We start from the raw sequence: 20,325 nt of genomic DNA on the forward strand, positions 1-20,325 counted from the left end.
TATGGACACAGACTTTCGCCGTCAAGTTCAACACCAGGTATTTTGAAATGATTCAGAAGTAGAGCAAGGAAGTGAATGATACAAACACTGTAAACTGGAACAGCGTCAAAAGTTACATGAAGTTGCCCATTCCCCACTGTCTTTCTTATTTTCCTGATAACATAAAATACGTGTTCGTTCGTTGATTTGTCCTTTGAACACGATTGAACTAATTTGGGATAATTGGATGGTGAAGTAATGTCTTTAAAACCTGCAATGTAGGCTTATCTGCCTTTCTTTTTACGGTACACACTTGTTTTTATGAGTAATAAATTATTTGTAATATAATGAGACATTCAGCTGTAGGGCACCTAACATATTTGAGAAATTTGAAAATTATGAAGATGCAATTATCCCAAATTAGTTCCAATCGTGCTAATTATGTTAACGATGTTTTAGCCGAGTAAGAATATGTGAGCAAATTTAAAGATAAGCAGGAAAATCAACGGCGCAGGTGCCACACACGTGCTTGAGCTGACGGTTGGACTCACAGGTCCCCTTGTAGCGACAGGATCAGTAGCACTGGTTGGGGCAGGTTTCTTTGTTGTACCACCCGGACCAGTAGCGACGGGATCAGTCGTACTGGTTGAGACGTCGGAAGAAATTACGATCGTCGCTTTTCCCCTGCTGAACTCACAATCGTCGGTGACACCCAGTTTGTGTCGCTCACCGTTCGACTTGACCGTCACGAACATGCTTTCTCCTTCGTTGTCAATTTTGATCACGGTGATCTCCACGTTTTCGGCCGTTACTCTCATGTCGAAAACACATCCACGGTAATTCAAACCGTGAAAGGTGATGGCTTCGGACCCCTTCGGTACGTAGGGATCAATATCGAGTTTCGTTGCATGCAAACGCAGACCGCCGTAACCGAAGACAACTGACTGTAATAGTCCACCAGCACCAGTTATGAAATTCACACAGCGGACGCCGTCTTGGCCTTCCTCTGGTTTCTCGCTAAATATCTGCGTTTGAAATAGACACACGGAAGCAATCTGTCAATACTGCCCAAAAACCTTATTCTTAAAGGTGTAAACACACATTTTGAATTTATTACCACAGAGCATATTTTAACTTGCAAAAATCGTTCATGTTATGCATTGTTGCAATTATAACATTTTCAACGTATATGTAGATAGAATTTAGCTTCGTCAAAGTGCCCAGTGCTTTTATTCAATTGCACCCGGCGAAAACAAATTCTAAATTCTAAAATTTGATTCGCATTTTGTGAATTTATATCTATACAGGCAGACAGACAGACACCGACACAGACAAGTTTGAAAGTATTGTCAAAGAGAATCATGAAGACAATTATGGCGTTCTTACTTTGAATGGACCGTTCAAATTTCTGAACATCTTCTTAAACATGTCATCGGCTTTATCTTCCTCTCCAAATTCCAGCCATCCTACCGTGTGCATACTCCAAGTACCCGTATCAGGGCCATACTCGTCCGTCAACTGAGAGAGAGAGAGAGAGAGAGAGAGAGAGAGAGAGAGAGAGAGAGAGAGAGAGAGAGAGAGAGAGAGAGAGAGAGAGAGAGAGAGATGTCGGAATTAACATTTCGTCATTTTCTTTTAAATCCATCTTTATCCTCTTTGGGCCTGTGCAAGGATGGTCCAGTATGTCACCAGAGAGAGTTTAAGACCAGTAAAAGATAAGGTCGGTAGACCACTTTTCACTCTTATATTAGACCCATGGCATTCGATTTTCAGAATTTTGAGATTGTGAACACTCGGAGTCTTCGCTGCTGGGTTGGATATGACTCGGGACCCGGGGGTGTACTCCCGTAGAAAAGGTGTAAGGGTATGTGGTGTGGATCGATAACAACGCAAATGTCACATGCTTTAGGAAACCTTCGCATGCAACAGAACAAAGGTAAAATTCCCCAAATTTGTCAAGCAAAGCCCTTAAACAATGGGTCATAATTTTGGAATGTGCATGGGTAGATCTTTTCAACTTTGGCGTCACACCCTGTATGAAAAAGGGTAACCCTCCCCCGGATCAGGACGAGATCCCAGTGGCATACAGTACTGCGGAGACTGACGGGCAAGAATTTCATTTTCTTACTGAAAATCTGTCTCCATGGTAAAATGTGACCAAAAAAAACCACTCAAAGGCTCAATAGTGGAGAACATGGTTTCATAATGAGTCCCTTAAACACTGAGGTGCAGGAATTAATTATCTCCCGGTTATCACAAGAGGGCGTCGCAAATAAAAACTTGCATCAGTCCGGTTTTGGCGCCCTTCGCTCCACTCAAATGAAGAAAACGTCACTCAGCTTTGAACGTACAATGTGATTCTCTCACATTAGAGAAGTAGGTAGTGCGATAGACGTATTATTTGGTGTGAAGTGATGGACCATCAAATCATGGGAGGGTGGTCCCCAATTCAGCAGAAATCGTTCAAAACGTTCTCTGCAAACACTGTTCACATTGCTGGAAACAGAGAAAAATGGAGGAACGCTTGAAAAAAGATAAAGCGCATCTCACCTGTCTGCGAGTCAGAACAAAAACAAATACATGACTTTATTTCGAAAAAAACTACTCTTACCAGATAGTGCTGCATTACTGAAAACAGTTTATTTTCCTGCTGTGGTGGCTGTTCAAATCAATGCAGTTTATTTTGTGTTACACTTACATTTTCATAAATCGTGAGATCATTCCTTCGAACTTCCGGCGTCATGTTCATCATCAACGGGTAGCCTAGCAACACCACGTCTGATTGTTTGATTATTACGTCTGTTAGTCAAGAAACAACGTGAAAAAAATTCATCAGATTTTCCTGCTTTAACAAGGATAATGTAACAAACAATTCGGGCAGATGTAAGAACAATGTAACCTAAACAGATAGAGAAGCACTAGAGTTTTTTGAAGAAACAAATATTCACTACACTTTCTTTAAAGGGACAAAGTCGACCAATTTTTCATGAAGTTTGTTTGATATGAGATACTACTTACATTGTTACTTACATGTTGAAAGATACTGATTGAATAGGTGACCATGCATATATTCGACCCCGATTTTAGACAAATTTAATGAAACCAGGGTGAAAATGAATTAACGGTCATGACCATTAATTCATTTTCGCGATGGTTTCATGTATTGTGTCTAAAGGTGAGGTCGAATATATGCATGGTCACCCTTTCAATCTTTCAACATGTCAAACAATATAAGTTGTATCTCGTGTCAAACAAAAATCATGAAAAAATGGGCGACTTTGTCCCTTTAATCAATGCACATGTAATACTGGCGTAGCATATACACTATCAAATTTGCCTGTCAGTAAAAAGCCGTATCGAGCCAAAACCTCCACATATTTTCACCTACTTGGCACGATTTGTTATGTCGGCGTAAGTCTATAAAAATAAATTTTTACAGTATCTTTTTTCGGGGGTCTTCATATTCTTCTCAAGTCTGTTAAGTGGAATGTATGGGACATGCTATACTTCACTGGTTTTAACTACCTTGACTATTAGTGACAAATGAAATTTGCAGGATAAGGGTTAAAGAATAAACTAAATAATTCAGTGTCTGTTTTCCGATAATGCACTGTCATTGAGATAGACTAAGTTAACCAAAATTAAAGTATTGTCACTCCTATTGCAATTCCACACGTCAATGTCAGTAAACGAGACAAAGTATGAGGAAAACAGAAACAACATATTCATTCCAAATTACAAATTAGAAAGCAGAAACTTAATTCCGTAACTCGATTAGGACTTCTATATTGATGTGATGGATACAGACCCAGCTTTAAGGACATGATCATGTTTAATGGTCTTACTTTCTCCCTCTGGATCGAATCCCTCGAACTGAGGATGGTACTGTCTATCGTCGTCAAAAAGAATAAACATATTATCGCTTATCCCCTTCCATCTAGCGGCGTCTTCTTCCGTGATAAATCTGAAAACGTCGGGAAAAATTAATCCAGCTTTATTTTTGTGACAGAAACCCTTTACTCGGCTTTGTTCCAACGGTACGCTTTGTTGGCATGACAAAACAAATCAAAATATACTCACTGCGGGTCGTCTAAAATAGATAAGATATATTCAGGCAACTGAAGGCTAAGCTTGGCCTGGGCGTTGGTAAACACAGAGTTATTGACATTCTCATGGTACTCGTCTGGTCCCATCACGCCTTGGTGCGGAGAAGAACAAGGGAAACATTGGGTGCGGTTATTACCCAATATGTTAAAAATAATTGACCAAACATGTTGTAAAATGGAGCTAAAGGTGATATATATATATATATATATATATATATATATATATATATATATATATATATATATATATATATATATATATATACATACACATATATTACATACATACATACATACATATATACACATATACACACATACATATATATATACACAGATATATATATATATATATATATATATATATATATATATATATATATATATATATATTATATATATATATATATATATATATATATATATATATATATATATATATATATATATATATATATATATATATATATATATATATATATATATATATAATGCGTAATTGCTACCAAATATGTTATAATCGACCAAATACGTGAAAACACTTCAACAATAGTACGGGCCAAGTATGTTATGACACTTAACCTTGTAAGTTTCTGAAGGTTATATTATGAAGATGTCATGATAATTATGAGAATTTGAATTTTGAACTTATAACAATTTTTAAAAGTTCTCCCAAAGGGAATTCTTTTAGAATGCTGAACCGCTAGCGCCGCATGAGTGACAGTGAGCCCTAAAATTTGAAACCGGGCGGTATCCACACTGCAGTTCGCACACACTGAGCGGTAAAACAAAATAAATCGACGACAAAAGAAAAGTAAACTCCCTGAATGAAGAAAACGGAATTCTTATCAGCGGTATCAGTGTGATTAGCGGTGCATGCCGGTTAGGGTCTCAGACATTTCGAAACTTACGGTATATCTCGTAACCCTTGTCCTCGTCAATCAAATCTGATCTGGATTCCCAGAACCTGGCAATCTTCATGGCGAGTTCTTCTCCTCGCGAGTTCACCAATAAATCCTTATCCATGGTTGCATACATGTATTGCCTAATGGAATAGGACACATCTGCCGTGATGTGGATTTGATATTGTGTCGCCGGTGGCCACGGACAAGTCTCAACTCCTTGACAGAGCAAAGAAAACGAGAAGTCCAGCGGAAAGTTTTATACACTAACGACGATAATTGTCATCAGCAGAATTAAACAATCTTATAAGACAGCGCTCATTGCACATTTCATTAACCATATCAATCGCAACAACCACATAACATAATATGTGTCTTTCCCGTAACCCATCCTACCCTAGAAAACCGGGCGACCCTGGACATGTTTACGTATTTTAAAAACATTTCGAGTTAACTCTCTAAATGTTATTACCACATCAACAAAATTAACAGTAACAATTCTTCGATCTATCTATCCTAAGTTTAAGCAGCGTGCTACAGGAGGCCCTAGGGCCTCTCGAGATGAATACTTTGAAGCTAACATTTATGACCTTGCGGGATGTAATAATAGTTCACATTTTTATTATCAATATCAAGAAACTGAGTCCATAGCTAAAAACGTAGGCTATTTAAATGTTGTCTAAACCCCTATAATGGGACTCATTCGCAGAACGTCCGGTCCATGTCATGTCATCTATGTATTTCGTCTTTGTTAGTAGTTTGACGAATCGAACAGTGAAGTAACTTTTTTTGCGATGCAAAGGTATAGCTTAAAGTAGAACGCGCCTCGGGGACAGATATTCGGACTCTCAAACTTTTACCATTCTTTTCTTCTATACGACTTGTGGGGGTTCATTTTAAAGCTCTTGGTGTAAGAAAACTTTCTATCGGCTTAAACTTTCGAATTTCGATTTTTTTTTCTCCACAGGGTTAACACAGGGATGGCGGCCATTTTGAATTTTAAATATCGGTAAATCTTGGATTATTTGTTTCTCAAGTACCAAAATTTACACGGTGACCCCCGGATTTTTATTCTTGATTTTGAAAGAGAGTGGTTGAAAGATTCCTCAAGGAAAGTTTGAGCAAAAGCTTAAGTCTTTCACTTTCGAGGCGCATATATAAGAAACTACCTTCCCTCATCCTGGTATCAACTTTTGTAAAATGAAACAACGTAAGCTCATCATTTTGCAAATGATTGCGTCAGACTTACATCTGGCATATGCTCAGATGGTAAAGTACGCCCTCTATCAGCTATACCTGTATAACACTGTTCCCAAGGAAACCTGACGCCTTCATATCCTGTTTCATTAGCGTATTCCTCTACCACATCTAGAACACGTACACGAGACTCGATCATTCTAGTGGCCATCTTTGGAAAGAACATCATGATTGGTGGCATTATCCATGTGTCCATGTCCCAGAACACGTGACCTGCGTAATCATTGTACGGCCCTCCTTTGCTGTCCAGTTTCACTTTGCCGCCCCTAGGTAACCCTCCTAGAAAACAAATAAAATAAACAGAACACAAAATGATTTTGAACGTTTACGTGGATACTCGAGAGAAATTTCATTTTACAGTAAATAAAAAACGAAATAACGAATAAAATACAACACTTGCCCTTTTCCGCCGTGTTCGGTAATTTTTCTCATACCTTTACCCCAAGTATTCCACCGAAATTAACGAAAAGTGGGCGTACGATTGGAATACCCATATTCTTCCAAATGACTCACTCGACTCTTGTAGCATTCCTTTTTGGATATCTTTACGTTTGGGAACGGTCTGTTTTAAGCAACTGGTGGTGTGGTGTTTCTTTATCGTGTGGTTATCATGGGAAAGCGCGGTGACCAATTCTTGAAGCTACTATGAAGGATGAGGGACACTGAAAAATGGTAACGTTATCTTATCTTCGGTCATTAGCTTTAATTTGTAATTTTTTCTCTATTTTTGTTTTGAAAGTCAACTACAAGTTCTTTGTTTTATTCCCTAACGCATGTTGAGATACATAGTATTCTGTTTGTCGACTCAGCCTGTACACGTGTATACTATTTGTAACAAGAGAATTCTGGTCCGGACTATCATTCAAATGTCAACTTGGCCGTGCATTTTACAAGTATAGACGCTGTGTTGAGAGGCTAAATAGTTTGTGTTTCAACATGCTTTTTGGAGTACAACAAGAACTTGCTTGATATAGAAAACTAAACAGTAAGAAAATCATCAACGTTACAGCTACTGTCCTTTGAAGGTAACCTTACTCAATGTTTTAGCCCGCTACAAATTTGAACAGGTATGTGTAGCTCTTTTTCAGTTCTGCAATGTTTTGATCAAATACAGAGTTAAGGAAATGCCAGAGGAGAAGGAAGAATCAATTAACAAGCACTAAGAGTCCTTTAATTATTGGCATAATTTCTATGAACACCAGGTACAGTCATGAAGAGATATTTAGAGATATGTAGAATTATTTAGAAAGACTTACAGAAACACAAAATGTTGCCTGATACACAATTTTTTGAAAATTTGACATTAATTAGCGTGATTTGTTGATTAACGTGAATATTTTGCATGAACCCTCCCTTTTGTTTGTCATAGTTTGCTCAGCTCTCCTTCGTGTACATCAGTTTTGAATGATTCCCATTCTTCCGAATCCCCTGGCTGTAAATAATGACGCCCTCTAGACATACCTGGGCTCAATCCTATGAAGGGGTTAATTTCATCTTTTTCTGAAGGAGTAGATGATATAATGTAGTACATGGCGGCGTACAAGGTCTCTCCTAGGTCTCTGTTGCCGGCGATTTCGATTCTTCCGTCGCGCCACAGATCTTCCCAGGCTTCAGTATGGGAATTCAACAGTTGGTCCTCCTGTTGTGCTAAGTCAAGGCCCTCCTTGTAGGCTTCCAAGGCGTCTGTTCTGTCAGTGCTTATCGAAGAAATAAATGTCCATGTCTTCGAATCTTGGCCATTCTCGAGCGTGAGTGAGTCGGGGACCTCGGTCCAGTAGATGTGTATCCGGCGAATTTCACTGCTGTTTGTCTCAGGTTCTTTAGTAGAACCTGTCGTATACCTGACAGGAGAGGATGTTTTGTAAAAATTATTGCGGAGAAATAATGCATATGCCACTAATAAGATTAGTAAACTTACACTGCAGACGCTGATATAAAGACGATTGAATACAACCCACAGTTCTTGTGCACACACTGATCATGTTCCGCGTTGCTTGAGACCATTTGTAAATACGTACAAGTCTTAGAGGTAGACTTTTCCTTGCTTTATGATACTGTCAAAGTGTTAGCATTGTCAGGCAAAGTAGAAACCAGTGTGCGATCTCAGCAATAGTGAGTGTTTTGCATTACACAAAAACTATGATGTAGTATTGGCCGGTGACAGTGGTCAGGCTCCTTATCTAGCTGTCAAGTCATTACTTTTGATCATAAATGCGGGTTGCAACAGTGAGGATGGCATTGAAGAACAGAAATTGTAGAGTAAAAACATTATGATTTTTGCAACGCTCCAAAACTAGAAAGTAGATCCAGTAAGGTTCAACTTAAAAGCTCTACCGAGACTGCATGTAAAATCTCTTCGATATAAAAGCCCTGTGGCTATTTTATTGAATCCTGAAGCCATTTGAATGTTGTATCTTTCAGATATATGGATGTTTCAGCAGTCAAATTTTGTTGTCAACGTTGGAGCGAGCTTAGCCACGTATGGACCCCCGTGATACAACTAATTTGGGACTATTAGATAGTGAAGTAATCATGTTAACCTGCAAATGTAAGCTCATCTGCTTTTCTTTTTTAAGTTACACACTTGGTTTTATGATTAATTTGTTATATTGCAACATTCAGCTATATGTCACCTTACACTTTTGAGAAATTTAAAAAAATATGAAGATATAATTATCCCAAATTAGTTCCAATCGTGTTAACTGTATATTAAACTCAGACACCCTGGGCTTTTACTCCTTTCTTATTTAAAGCCATTTGAATTATGTGATAAAAATTATATATATATATATATATATATATATATATATATATATATATATATATATATATATATATATATATAATATGAGATATATATATATATATATATATATGAGAACAGATATCATTACTTTGTACTTGAAGTAATTTTGTGTGATTATATATAACGTTGTGCTTTAGCATCGAGCACAGAAACACAATTAAAGTGAGTTATAGCTGTACGAAAAATATGGCAAGTATAATCAAATCGCATAATAAGAGGTTAATCACCGGAGATCAGCGTAAGGACCGACCAGCTGATTGTAATTGCAGAGTTAAGTCGGCATGCCCCTTGGAGGGTAACTGTCAAGTCAAAAACGTGGTTTACAAGGCCAAAGTATCTACGGAGGACAATGCAAGGAGAGTACAGGTATACATCGGCCTCACTGATAACACCTTCAAGACGCGCTACACTAACTATATGAAATTGTTCCGGATCGAGAGATACAAAAACGATACCAAGTTGTCAAAATTTGTATGGAATTTAAGAAATAAGGGCCAAGTCTTTGACATTTCGTGGTCAATCTTGATAAAGCATTGAGCTACTCAAACAAGAACAAGCGATGTAATCTTTGTATATCAGAAAAGCTGCACAATCAATGCTGACAAATCTACACTCTTAAACAAACGCTCTGAGTTGGTTTCAAAATGTCGCCACCAAAAAAAATATTATTTATCGAATTTTAACACCACCTACAAAATGAATGGTTCGTCCCAATCATATATGTAAGAGTGTCGACCTTGTAATCCTTTCACTTCTATCTGAGGATTGCAGGATGCATGAAACTTAAGTAATAGATTTCATTACTTTGTACTTGAAGTAATCTGTATATATATATATATATATATATATATTATATATATATATATATATATATATATAAAAGTATATCTTATATATATCTATGTATCTTATATCTTTGCTCCAAGATATATATATATATCATATATCAAAACTTAATGAAACCCCTGATATATATATATATATATATTATATATATATATATATATATATATATATATATATATATATATATATATATATATATATATATATATATATATAATATCTTGGGTCCAGTAACAAACGTGCCGACATTGTAAATTAGTTACGTCAGAGAGGTGCGACGAAAGTATTTGCATTTAAGATTTTCTCTTCCATATATATGAATAATACGGTGTTATGTTTTACCAAGTATCTTCATCATGCTTTCATGTACATCCTGTTCCATGTCAAAATCAGGGCTTTCCTCGCCTTGGTTCAGCTCAACATCGATGGTTAAATTACCTTCTTTTCCATCATTGCGCGTCATTTCGATCTCTGCGACAAGCAGTCGAGTCTTGGAGCGATGAGCGTAGAACCTCTGTTCTACATCGAAGTCTTCATGGCTTATGAATTGCCTGAATACACCTTTCAAAGAAGATAGCACACACAAAATGACGTGCAAAATAAAATACACCATGCATGGTTACACTGAAAAGCAGTATTACTCGACTTTCCTAGCTCTCGGTATGCTAATTCATCCGAAGAGTATAGACCTGAACGTAGAATAATGGAAGACCCACATACATATACACCTGGTCCATTAATGTAAATTTTACTTGACCATTTACGGCACATTATGATCAATGCAAAGTGCTAATCTATCCCATACCTACGCAAAGGGCCCCTTCAACCCCGGAATCCTCCGCAGCAATCTTTGAAAACCAAATTTTACAGAAGTAAACATTACTGTCTGTTGAGACAATTTTTACCCTTTCATTTCAAAATCCCTCAAACAATCATGAGCCACTTCGCACCTTCGTACATGTTCAATTCGAAACTTCTTTCCTCAGTTCCATCGACTGTGACGTTGAGGGCGTTAGTCGACTGTATGCGAGCTCTATGGCTATCATCCAGGTATCCATTCATCACACCATTAACAAACACCGTATCCGTCAGAACAGAGGTTCCAATGTGGCCATTTCCTATATTCGGCTTGAATCGGTCATCATCGGGCAAACTACAAGATCAGCATCAAAACAAAACTGCCCTTCACTGTTCAAGTTATGTCGGCAATTTAAAGAATTATATAAAAACCAGTTATTCATTTCAGCCATGTGCGGACAGCCTCGGAAATGCCAGTCACAATTTTGCACGTCATTTACAAATCAAAAGTCGAGATCCGAGATAAAAGTACCGGTGTTAACAGAGAGAGATATGTCAAAGAACGAAAGAATGTTTTCAAAATAAGTCTGACAAAGTGTTTTAATAGTTTTCCGTAATCGTAAAAGAAAATCACGTGCATACAAACACATTATCCCGATGAGCTTGTTCACATCGGTCTTATGTGATCGGTAACACCAACAATGACGCAATGTGACCAGCTGGAGATCAACTTATGCACGAAAGATTTAAAAACAACGACGGCAATGAGTGAACGCACAAGCGAACAGACTAAGAAACAGATAAATGAATACATGAATAAATAAATTCATCGATTGATTGACTGATTGATTGCTTGATTGATTGATTTTGAAAAAAAAAACTTTTTCTGTCAGAAAACGAGTAAAAGACTATGCGCTGTAACTCGTAATTTGTTGAACCCAAAATTTATGAATTTTTACCGATACATTTTTTAAATTCTTATCATTATTTTATTTTTTGTCCAAATGATATTCCTTTGTGACCGATTTGGCAGGTTAAATTAACAATCATAATAATGTCAAATTTGAAAATATTTGTGGCATTCGTTCCAATGTACGAGTACATGGTACTTCTGTGAATATTCCACTTCAAATATGAAAATAGAATTTTCGATTTTTGAAAAACTAAGACGTGTGAAAAGTTTTCTTACACCAAGAACTTTAAAATGAACCCCAACAAGTGGTAGATCAGAAAAGAATTGTAAAAGTTTGAGAGTCCAAATATCTGTCTCCAAGGCGAGTTCTACCTTTAAATACATTGGCTTGAACTAATTTTGGTTTGAACACAAATAATGAAAATAATGCGGACAGATGCAGTGTATGGACCTTGCATACGAGTAAATGACTCACGTGTTACTTTTGATGACGTTTGTTGGATCTTCAGCTGCAGTATAAGCATTGATGGTAAAAATTATCAAAACGAGAAAAACATGGCTCCCCTTCATCGCTCCTTCTATCTGTGTGAAAAGAAGCAGAAAGACAATATTTATACTTCACAGTATACTTTATAAGTCAGATGAGCCGTCTATGTCCGGTAAGGGTACAGTTGTACCATTGACAGATGCAGTTCGAACCAGAAAATATAACATTTTCCGTCACGGTAAAATCGGCGGTCAAAATCTTCATTTCGGCCTAAATAGCAGCATCAAAATTCTACATTTCCCGCAAAATGATGGATCAAAATCGTGCTGGAGGCAAAACAAGGGATCAAAAGTCTATATCTTATCAATTCTCTCGGTCAAAAGTCTATATGATGCTAAGAAGAAGAAGTGGGGGGGGGGGGGTTCAAAACTACGGTAACACAACTCCCTTGGTAGTGTCCCCGGATCTAAGATTGTTCACTTCGCCACTTTCATGCTGTTCTTTTAAGTTACATCTCGCCTTGGAGACACTTGGACTCTAAAATTGTACAATACTCTTCTGTTCTACATCTTGTTTGAGCTCCTCTTAAATGTACATTTAAGGGTTTCTTGAAAATCGAACAAAAATAATCTAAAGCAATTTTTCTGTAATTCAAAAGTGTTTATGGTAACACTTAATTTTTATTTTTGAATCGGTATGAGGGCGATTGAAAATTTCATCGAAGAAAGTTTGAGCAAACGTTTGCGGCTGTCTATGTCACCCCTTTCCTCTGTATTGACCTGGAGAGATAACAATCTAAAGGACCCGAATCAGAAAATATGCCTTTTGTAGAAGTGTAAAACTAAAATAATCAAGGAATTTTTCGACATGGTTACACAGGAAAAAGTCTTCTGTCCGGTTATATTGCAAATAGCATTTATTTTGTGGAAATTAATGATTGTCTAAGTTTTCGATTGTAATTTATCATCAGCGAAGATAGAAAACCAGTATCCCGGCTTTATTTTCAACCTATACTGTAGATGGGTCATAGAATTTATGTAGAATTAGTGTCGCATGCGGCGTGAAGGGCAACATATTGGAGATTGAAAAGTACACATGAGAATAGAAAAGAGTATGAATCGGAATTATACCTCGATGTATGTGAACAATTCAACGAGTCTAATTTGCGCAGCTGGCGTTGCTCGTAATGGGAGACACGGTTTACTGTCAAAGGTAGTGAGAATTTATAGACACGATATCGAAAACACACCAACTCAAACTCATAAACACCTGTTGCGTACTCATTTGGTGAAGTCAAAATGAGCGTCGTTACAGCTAGCTGCTGTACACATAGTTAGACATACGACCACTATTATCATGATTGGAACTAATTTGGCATAATTAGATAGCGAAGTAATCATTTTAACCTGCAAATGTAAGGTCATCTGCTTTCCTTTTAAGTTACACACTTGGTTTTATGAATAATTTGTTATATTGCAACATTCAGCTATATGGCACCTTACACTGTTGAGAAATTTGAAAAATATGAAGATCCAATTATCCCAAATTAGTTCCAATCGTGTTTGTTGCTTCCTTCAACACTAATAGCATGAACAACAACACAAATGTACTGGGATGTAAATCAAATGTCCCCTAACCAAACCAACGTCTGTTCGACTATGTATGGCTAACTATAAAGACAGTGCTCTTCGGAGAATTATCTTGAAAGGTGTTCACCGACAAAATAACATTTGATAACTTTAAGGGGATGATGACAGCACTTTTATAACGAATAACAAAACAGTTGATGACTAGAACGCGGTTCTTCTACCTCAGACCAATAAATGAAATCGAGGGACCGTGTGGAGTGGTGGAAAATGACATATTTATTGAAGGTTGTCAATGAGCCATGTTTTGATGCATGAAGATATTTGCTATTTTTGTGTTTACGATAGACGACCATTAAGGGGTACTGCAGTGTCAGCCAATCACATTGAGTTATGTGGAAGTGAAAGAATACAAAATGAGTACTCTATAAGCGGAACCAGTTTTGGAGCAAAATGCGTTTGAAATGCGATATCTCCACGATAACGTTATTAAACGGAGGATAATGCTTTGACCAACTAACATGTTGCTGTGTTCTATGAAATAAACGATAGAAATGGTGAGGGCGTAGCTGATATGGCACATATATAGTTGTAAAGATGTTTACTAAACGATAATTTATCATATAGCAGTTTGGCCCTAGCTGGACCGTGTGACCTAGCACACTCGGAACGAAGTTGATAAAGTGATACATAAATTGTCGCCGACTAAGGACGATATAAGACAAGGTCGATATTGCAGCTCTTCAGGCGTAGTACACGATATCCCTTGGATACTTCTGCAAATTATGGTTTTAGTAAACAGCGTTCCTTTGACTATAGACTAAATATCAGTAGATTTCACAGATCATCCTGTCTATAATTATTAAGCGCCACGTAATATTTTAACTTTTCTTTTTTGCAGATGAACGATTCACCCCATCCCACCTCACACCCAGGAAAGACATGAGAGTTAAAGGCCTAAATGAGGTAAAAAGTACTGCATAGCAAAATTTGGCTCAAAAATGCGATACTGGATATTTTCGCCAGCGTTCGGTGTCGCTTATTGACATCACACGGAAAGAAATCAGAGGGAAAAAGTGTCACTCTTTCCGAAAGTTTTCAATTTCGTTTAACAACTTTACAAAATCAAGGCCATGATCAAACATATCCTACTTGGCCATGCATATGACTATGATTATCAAATAACCCTGACAGCTAAGCAGTAGTAGTTGCGATTTTGATACTTTTACCCCGGTGTCTTAACGTCTTTTATTACATATTATGAAAATATAATTGGCATGATGCGGCTCCAACTTGGAAAACCTCGCGAAACTGACACTTAAAACTTTTGCTCAAACTTTACTTACAACCATTCTTTTTTCAAAATCAAGAACAAAAATCAGGGGTCATCGTCCAAAATTTGGTACTAGAGAAACAAAATTAGCCAATATTTGCTGACTTTAAGTTCAAATATGGCCGTTATCCCTTTGCAGTTATTTCTATGGAGAAAGTTAAATTTTCAATTTTCAATAAGACGGCGAAAAGTTCGTTTGCTCCACTGGCTTGAAAATGAGCCTCAAAGAGCAAAATTCAACCAGAAGGATGTTGTAAAAAATTCAGGATCCAAATATCTGGCCTCGATGCAGAATCTAAAAGGCGCCTGGAGGTTAACCGGCAGACGTGCAAAATTCAAGGGATTGTTAATTAAGTTTTTTAGTGCTGCGTTTGCGCTGCTCGCCGTGGTTTGAGATTTATGGCAACTGTTGGTTTATCAGCATTTATGGTAGATATTATCTCAGTGTTTTCATCTTTTTTCTGCTGTGACTCTATAGGTGCAAGGTTCTTTTTTTCGGACGAGTCGTTAAGCACGTCTCAACGCTCAGGTCCGTCACGCTAGCTACTCAAATGATAAAAATAACCCCCCAAAAAGCAACTTGCAAACGGAATGTTTGTACCTTTCTCTGGCTGGAAAGAGACCAATGACTTTAAAACATTGAACTTTCTATGTGGTTCTGTTCTCCCGATTATGAGTCGGTTTTTCTTGTCGTCTGGGTGATGCTAAAAGAAGAGTCCCCACACCCAACAAAAATGGCAGATTTGGATGGATAAAGCGAAATACAAGTAAACGCAGTTCATGCAAGGGAATGCTGCGTATGTTTTGCGCGATTACATAAACTTGTCTTGGCTGAATTTTCTTACCTTTGAAGAGCGTGGGTCTTGTGAAGTCTTTCAATGTGCTTCCTCGCGAGAATGGAGGGAAACCCACGCGTCGAGGTTTGCTGGGTAAAAAGATAGGAGGCCCAGATATTTTGGCGCAACGCTTGGTATGAACAATTTATGCTGTCATGAGTGGCTTGAAATATGGCACGATATATAAAACAAAACAAACAGAAAACCGATAACTCAAAAAATACACATGAAAGTCGTATTTGTTTTGGAAAAATAATATATGACATATTATCTAATTTCGTATCTCACAACTCGCTACACGCTCAAGTCTCCCGGAGGAAACTTATAAAAATGTGTTCCAAAGTTCACAAGTGTACGACTTTATTTTTGTCCGTAGTTGCGAGTACATACCCATATGTACAGACTTTTATCTGGACTTCGAAACTCTCCGCCACCCGAAAATCATTGTCCTACAAATTCGGAAATAAAATTCAGCATGTTGATTGACATCATTGCAAAGTCTGCTGTACGTCAGACATTGAGGATATGTGTCGGATTTTTATGTGATTATCCTGTCCTGTGATTAGTTGGACAACACACTGAGCAGAACACATCAGTATTCTGACCATTTCACAACGTGCGGGATTCTCCACAGCATGTCCCGGCCATGTCAAGAGTTTCACGACACTGCATAAACAAATGACGCTAAACACATTTTGGGATTATGCCGGCGCTGCTCATGGTGTATATTCGTGACCACTAATTACCAACCGACTAAAGTAACTGTGGCATAGCGTATGTTTGGTAATTTATTCAAACATATCGCTGTCATTTGTACGGTCTACTTCACAATTTTTATTTGAGTATAGGGCTGTTTATCGCGATAAACATGACAAACAAGCGTGAGTTCCATGCTTGACACTTCACGAGATCCTAAGGTAAAGAATGGCTCAATAAGTTATATTTGCGGTACCTAGATATCCTCCCAAACGAGGCTCAATAAGTTACCAACCCAGTTTTATTCAAATACGGCCATCAACACATCTATGTTTACATAGTCTTGCAGAAACGATCGTGTACGCAAAAGAGCCAAACATTTTATAAGGTGTGACTTTATAAACTTTAATTTTCCATCATTTTTTCTTATTTTTAAATGTATTTTTGCCATTACTCCAAAATCGCGACGAAATGCTCAGTTTTCAAGTTGTCAAAAGAGCCAATACGTATGTACAAATCTTTGCACAGATTAGATGTCCTTGTAATGTCTTTAGCTGTCTTCCTTTTCATTCCGGAGAAAAGCCGAAACGCGAAAATATCAGTGCGATATTGCCGATATGGATGGAGACTCTGTCCGAATGACAAAACTGTGGTATAGGCTATTTTAACGCTGAATATGCCGGTCGTTATATTGGGGTAAGCTACTTTAACTATATCTGGTAAACTTAATCAATAAAATGTTTTTCGATTCATTTACTGAAGTTAAAAAATAAAATGAACAACAATGATTGCAGTAGTGAAAATGGCGCGAACAACATTTTGGTCAACGGTCATGTCGTCTGCAACTGCCGGTCACTCGTGTGAGGTCATCTGATGTCGGCAGAAACACCTGTGATTGAAATATTCACATACAAGGGTCATGCAAACTTTGTTTGAACTATCAGTCAAAGGTGGTAAGATTTGTCACGCCAAAATTTCAATAAATAGTATAGCATTAAACTCAACCCATCCCAGGGGTGGCTATTCGGTTACGAAGGCAACCCATTCTTGCACAAAGGTAGCGGGATCGCTATGCGGGTCAAAGGTCACCTTTGACCAGCATAGCGATCCCCGCTATCCCGCCAACAGATAGCTGCGTTTCCACAGCTACGACCGAGACTAACATCCATACACCCAAAGACATAGAAGAAGTTGTGTCTTGGTTGATGGCGTCTGGAAGCTTCTCTTGAGCATTGACATAAAGTGCGTAGTTGCAGTGGGCCTAATGTCTTTGTAACTAGATGTCCTTGTGAATTTTTATTGAGTAAGATCCCAGAGGTAGGCTTACCTCCTCTAAATCCGAGCTGACTATCCCAAGAATAGAAGGAACGAGACGAAATGACCCCCCCCCCCCAGCAAAACGAAACAAAAATCAATCATATACACGCACACAGACCAATATCCCTCGGTTGTCACTATTTCACAACAGTTTTTCTACGCATACGACGTGCTGTGACTCTGACCAAATGTCGCATTATACCATATATCCCGGGGTCCATGCTAGGGTTTATGATTATAGCATTGGAGTGGTTTATTAGTTAATAATCATTATTTAGGTTATCTTTTCTATCCGTTGGTGGGGTTGAAGTATGTTTTCATGCCGCGCCACTTAACCTGTTTAGAAGGCCTGAAAAATCAAAAAAATTTAGATGACATCATGTCGACAAAAACACGAGAGAAAAATAAATAACATCATGTCAAATGAAAAGATAAATGCTCAAATCTTGGTCTTTCAGGTCGGACCTGTTTAAACATAAATCAAATCTAGTAGAATGACTTGCGTTGCATGTTTTTATTTTTTTTCTGATTCTAATGGAAAGAAAATGCATCGATCAATGCAGTTTATTTATTTATTTATTTTTGTTTATTATTTCGTATATGTTTTAGTAAGTTAGTCAGCTAATTGGTTGTTATGTATAGTTCACTTCTTTCACTGAGAGCCTAAAAGATTTCAGATGATGTTCAATCTTCGCATGCTGAAAAGAGTTTTCAAATGATGTTCAATCTTCGCTGCTGAAAGGAAATTAAAGCCTTGAACTTTCCACATACATCTTACCTTTTCTTAAGTTTCTGTAACACAGTGACCTTTGATTTCAGATATCTGACCTTTTACCGGCATTTCATTACTTCTTTCACGTTGACAGCACATGAGGAACATCACATGAAACGAACGTATCTCACGTGAAACGATGAGCGTGTTATAATTTCAGCTCAGAAATGTGTAAAAGACAAAGATTTAGATACTTAGTTAATTAAGATCAGAGAAGTGGACCGAGGCGAAACTTTCTCCATTATCCTGTGCAACCCTTTATTGTAACCTTAGAGCCGCTCTTCATACAACTGTCTTGGTGTGCGCTCCAGTTATTGAAAGCATTACGATTCCCTAGTAAGATGATGCATCTCAGCTATCTAGACCTTGAACCCAAAGCGTGACATAATTACATAGCAGACCTGTATATGAATAACAAAATGATTGCCTCGTGAAGCTTTTCCAATGAACTTTTGACTCGCTCATTGGCATTGCTTAACAATCCAATTAATCACGGGAAAACTTTTCCCGGTAAAGCTCCGACCTGGCAGTACGTTGATAACAAAGCAGACACTGAGCATTGTAGCGTAAGTAGGGTTGGCTTATTACAATCTATAATGATTCACAAACGTTTCATGATAGCGCTGGAAAATGGTTACTCATACGTCACAAAATGATGATATGTATTTGCTTTTCTCAGATCCTCTTTTAAAAGTCTTTCGGTAGGATAGAGTTCGTCATCGAATTCACGTGCGACCAAGCGCCCTTTCTCCGAAACAAAGGTGAACAGATTAGATAAATGCTTCAGATAAGTATTATTGGCATCCTGTGTTCTGAGTTTGGCAGTATTCCTCTTCACTGTCCTCGTTAGAACTACCAGTATAGTTATTCCCCTCCGTTACAAAACCAGACATCTCGATAAGGTACCAGGCGTAGATGGGTCAACAGAGGTGCGCGTGTATACACTTACTTTTGCAACTGACAACGCTCAAATGTTCGGTTGCCATTGTCCAGAGTGATTCTGAGACGAAATTGTCAGTTAGTTTCGTAGTGGTCCTAGTCACGTCCGAATTCATAAACAAATCGATGATGACTATTCCAGGGGAACTATGCAACACATTGAATGTGCATTCAGAAAGTCATTAAGCAATACCATCGTCTAGATTAAAGGGACAATATACTGTGACAAACTTTCTAAATCTTTAACAACGCCAATTCTCCTGTTTTATATGTTTTTGCACCAATAAACACTGAAAGATGTAAACGCTACAAGTGTACAAAAGGGAGCAAATTGGGAACGACTTTCGATTGTATCTGTCGACGTCCCAAGACCTCTTTGGCTGAAAAGGCCAGTTAGGTTACAGATGACTGCAAAAGTTCGAACGCTGTACTCAGTCAGTGATTGACAACGAGATCTTGGCATGTACAGTTGAGCGTTTCACCTCCACTGTCGATGATCTTGGCAAGGGGTTGTCAGCGTGCCCAGATTCATGTTTTCACGTTTCAAGATTTGATAATTATGCATAGCAGGCATAGTTTTCCTTCCAACATTCCACAAGTTTTCTTCTGCGGACGGCCATGAGGATATTTTACTTCCAAAAGCAGCACGGCCAATCGTAACAAATTTCCCCTCATGCATGTATTTGACCACCCCTCAGAAGTCTTTTTACATTTAGGTCGATTCCCTACGGTTCACAGTAGCAGCCGTAAGA

The 20,325-nt window shown here is 37.9% G+C and overlaps 1 protein-coding gene across 1 annotated transcript; it reads right to left on the minus strand.

Moving 5' to 3' along the window:
- Positions 1-333: 333 nt before the first annotated feature.
- Positions 334-15,951, minus strand: LOC139139063 (protein-glucosylgalactosylhydroxylysine glucosidase-like). Its single transcript, XM_070707796.1, is given in 13 exon segments — positions 334-1,004; positions 1,366-1,497; positions 2,678-2,778; positions 3,825-3,943; positions 4,060-4,177; positions 4,997-5,206; positions 6,284-6,523; positions 7,706-8,085; positions 10,239-10,260; positions 10,263-10,457; positions 10,847-11,049; positions 12,083-12,189; positions 15,859-15,951. Coding segments are annotated over 12 exon segments (2,385 nt in total). The 5' UTR covers positions 12,178-12,189; positions 15,859-15,951; the 3' UTR covers positions 334-434.
- Between the last annotated feature and the right edge of the window lie 4,374 nt (positions 15,952-20,325).

This window comes from Ptychodera flava, chromosome 8, assembly GCF_041260155.1.
Source record: "Ptychodera flava strain L36383 chromosome 8, AS_Pfla_20210202, whole genome shotgun sequence".
NCBI lineage: Eukaryota > Metazoa > Hemichordata > Enteropneusta > Ptychoderidae > Ptychodera > Ptychodera flava.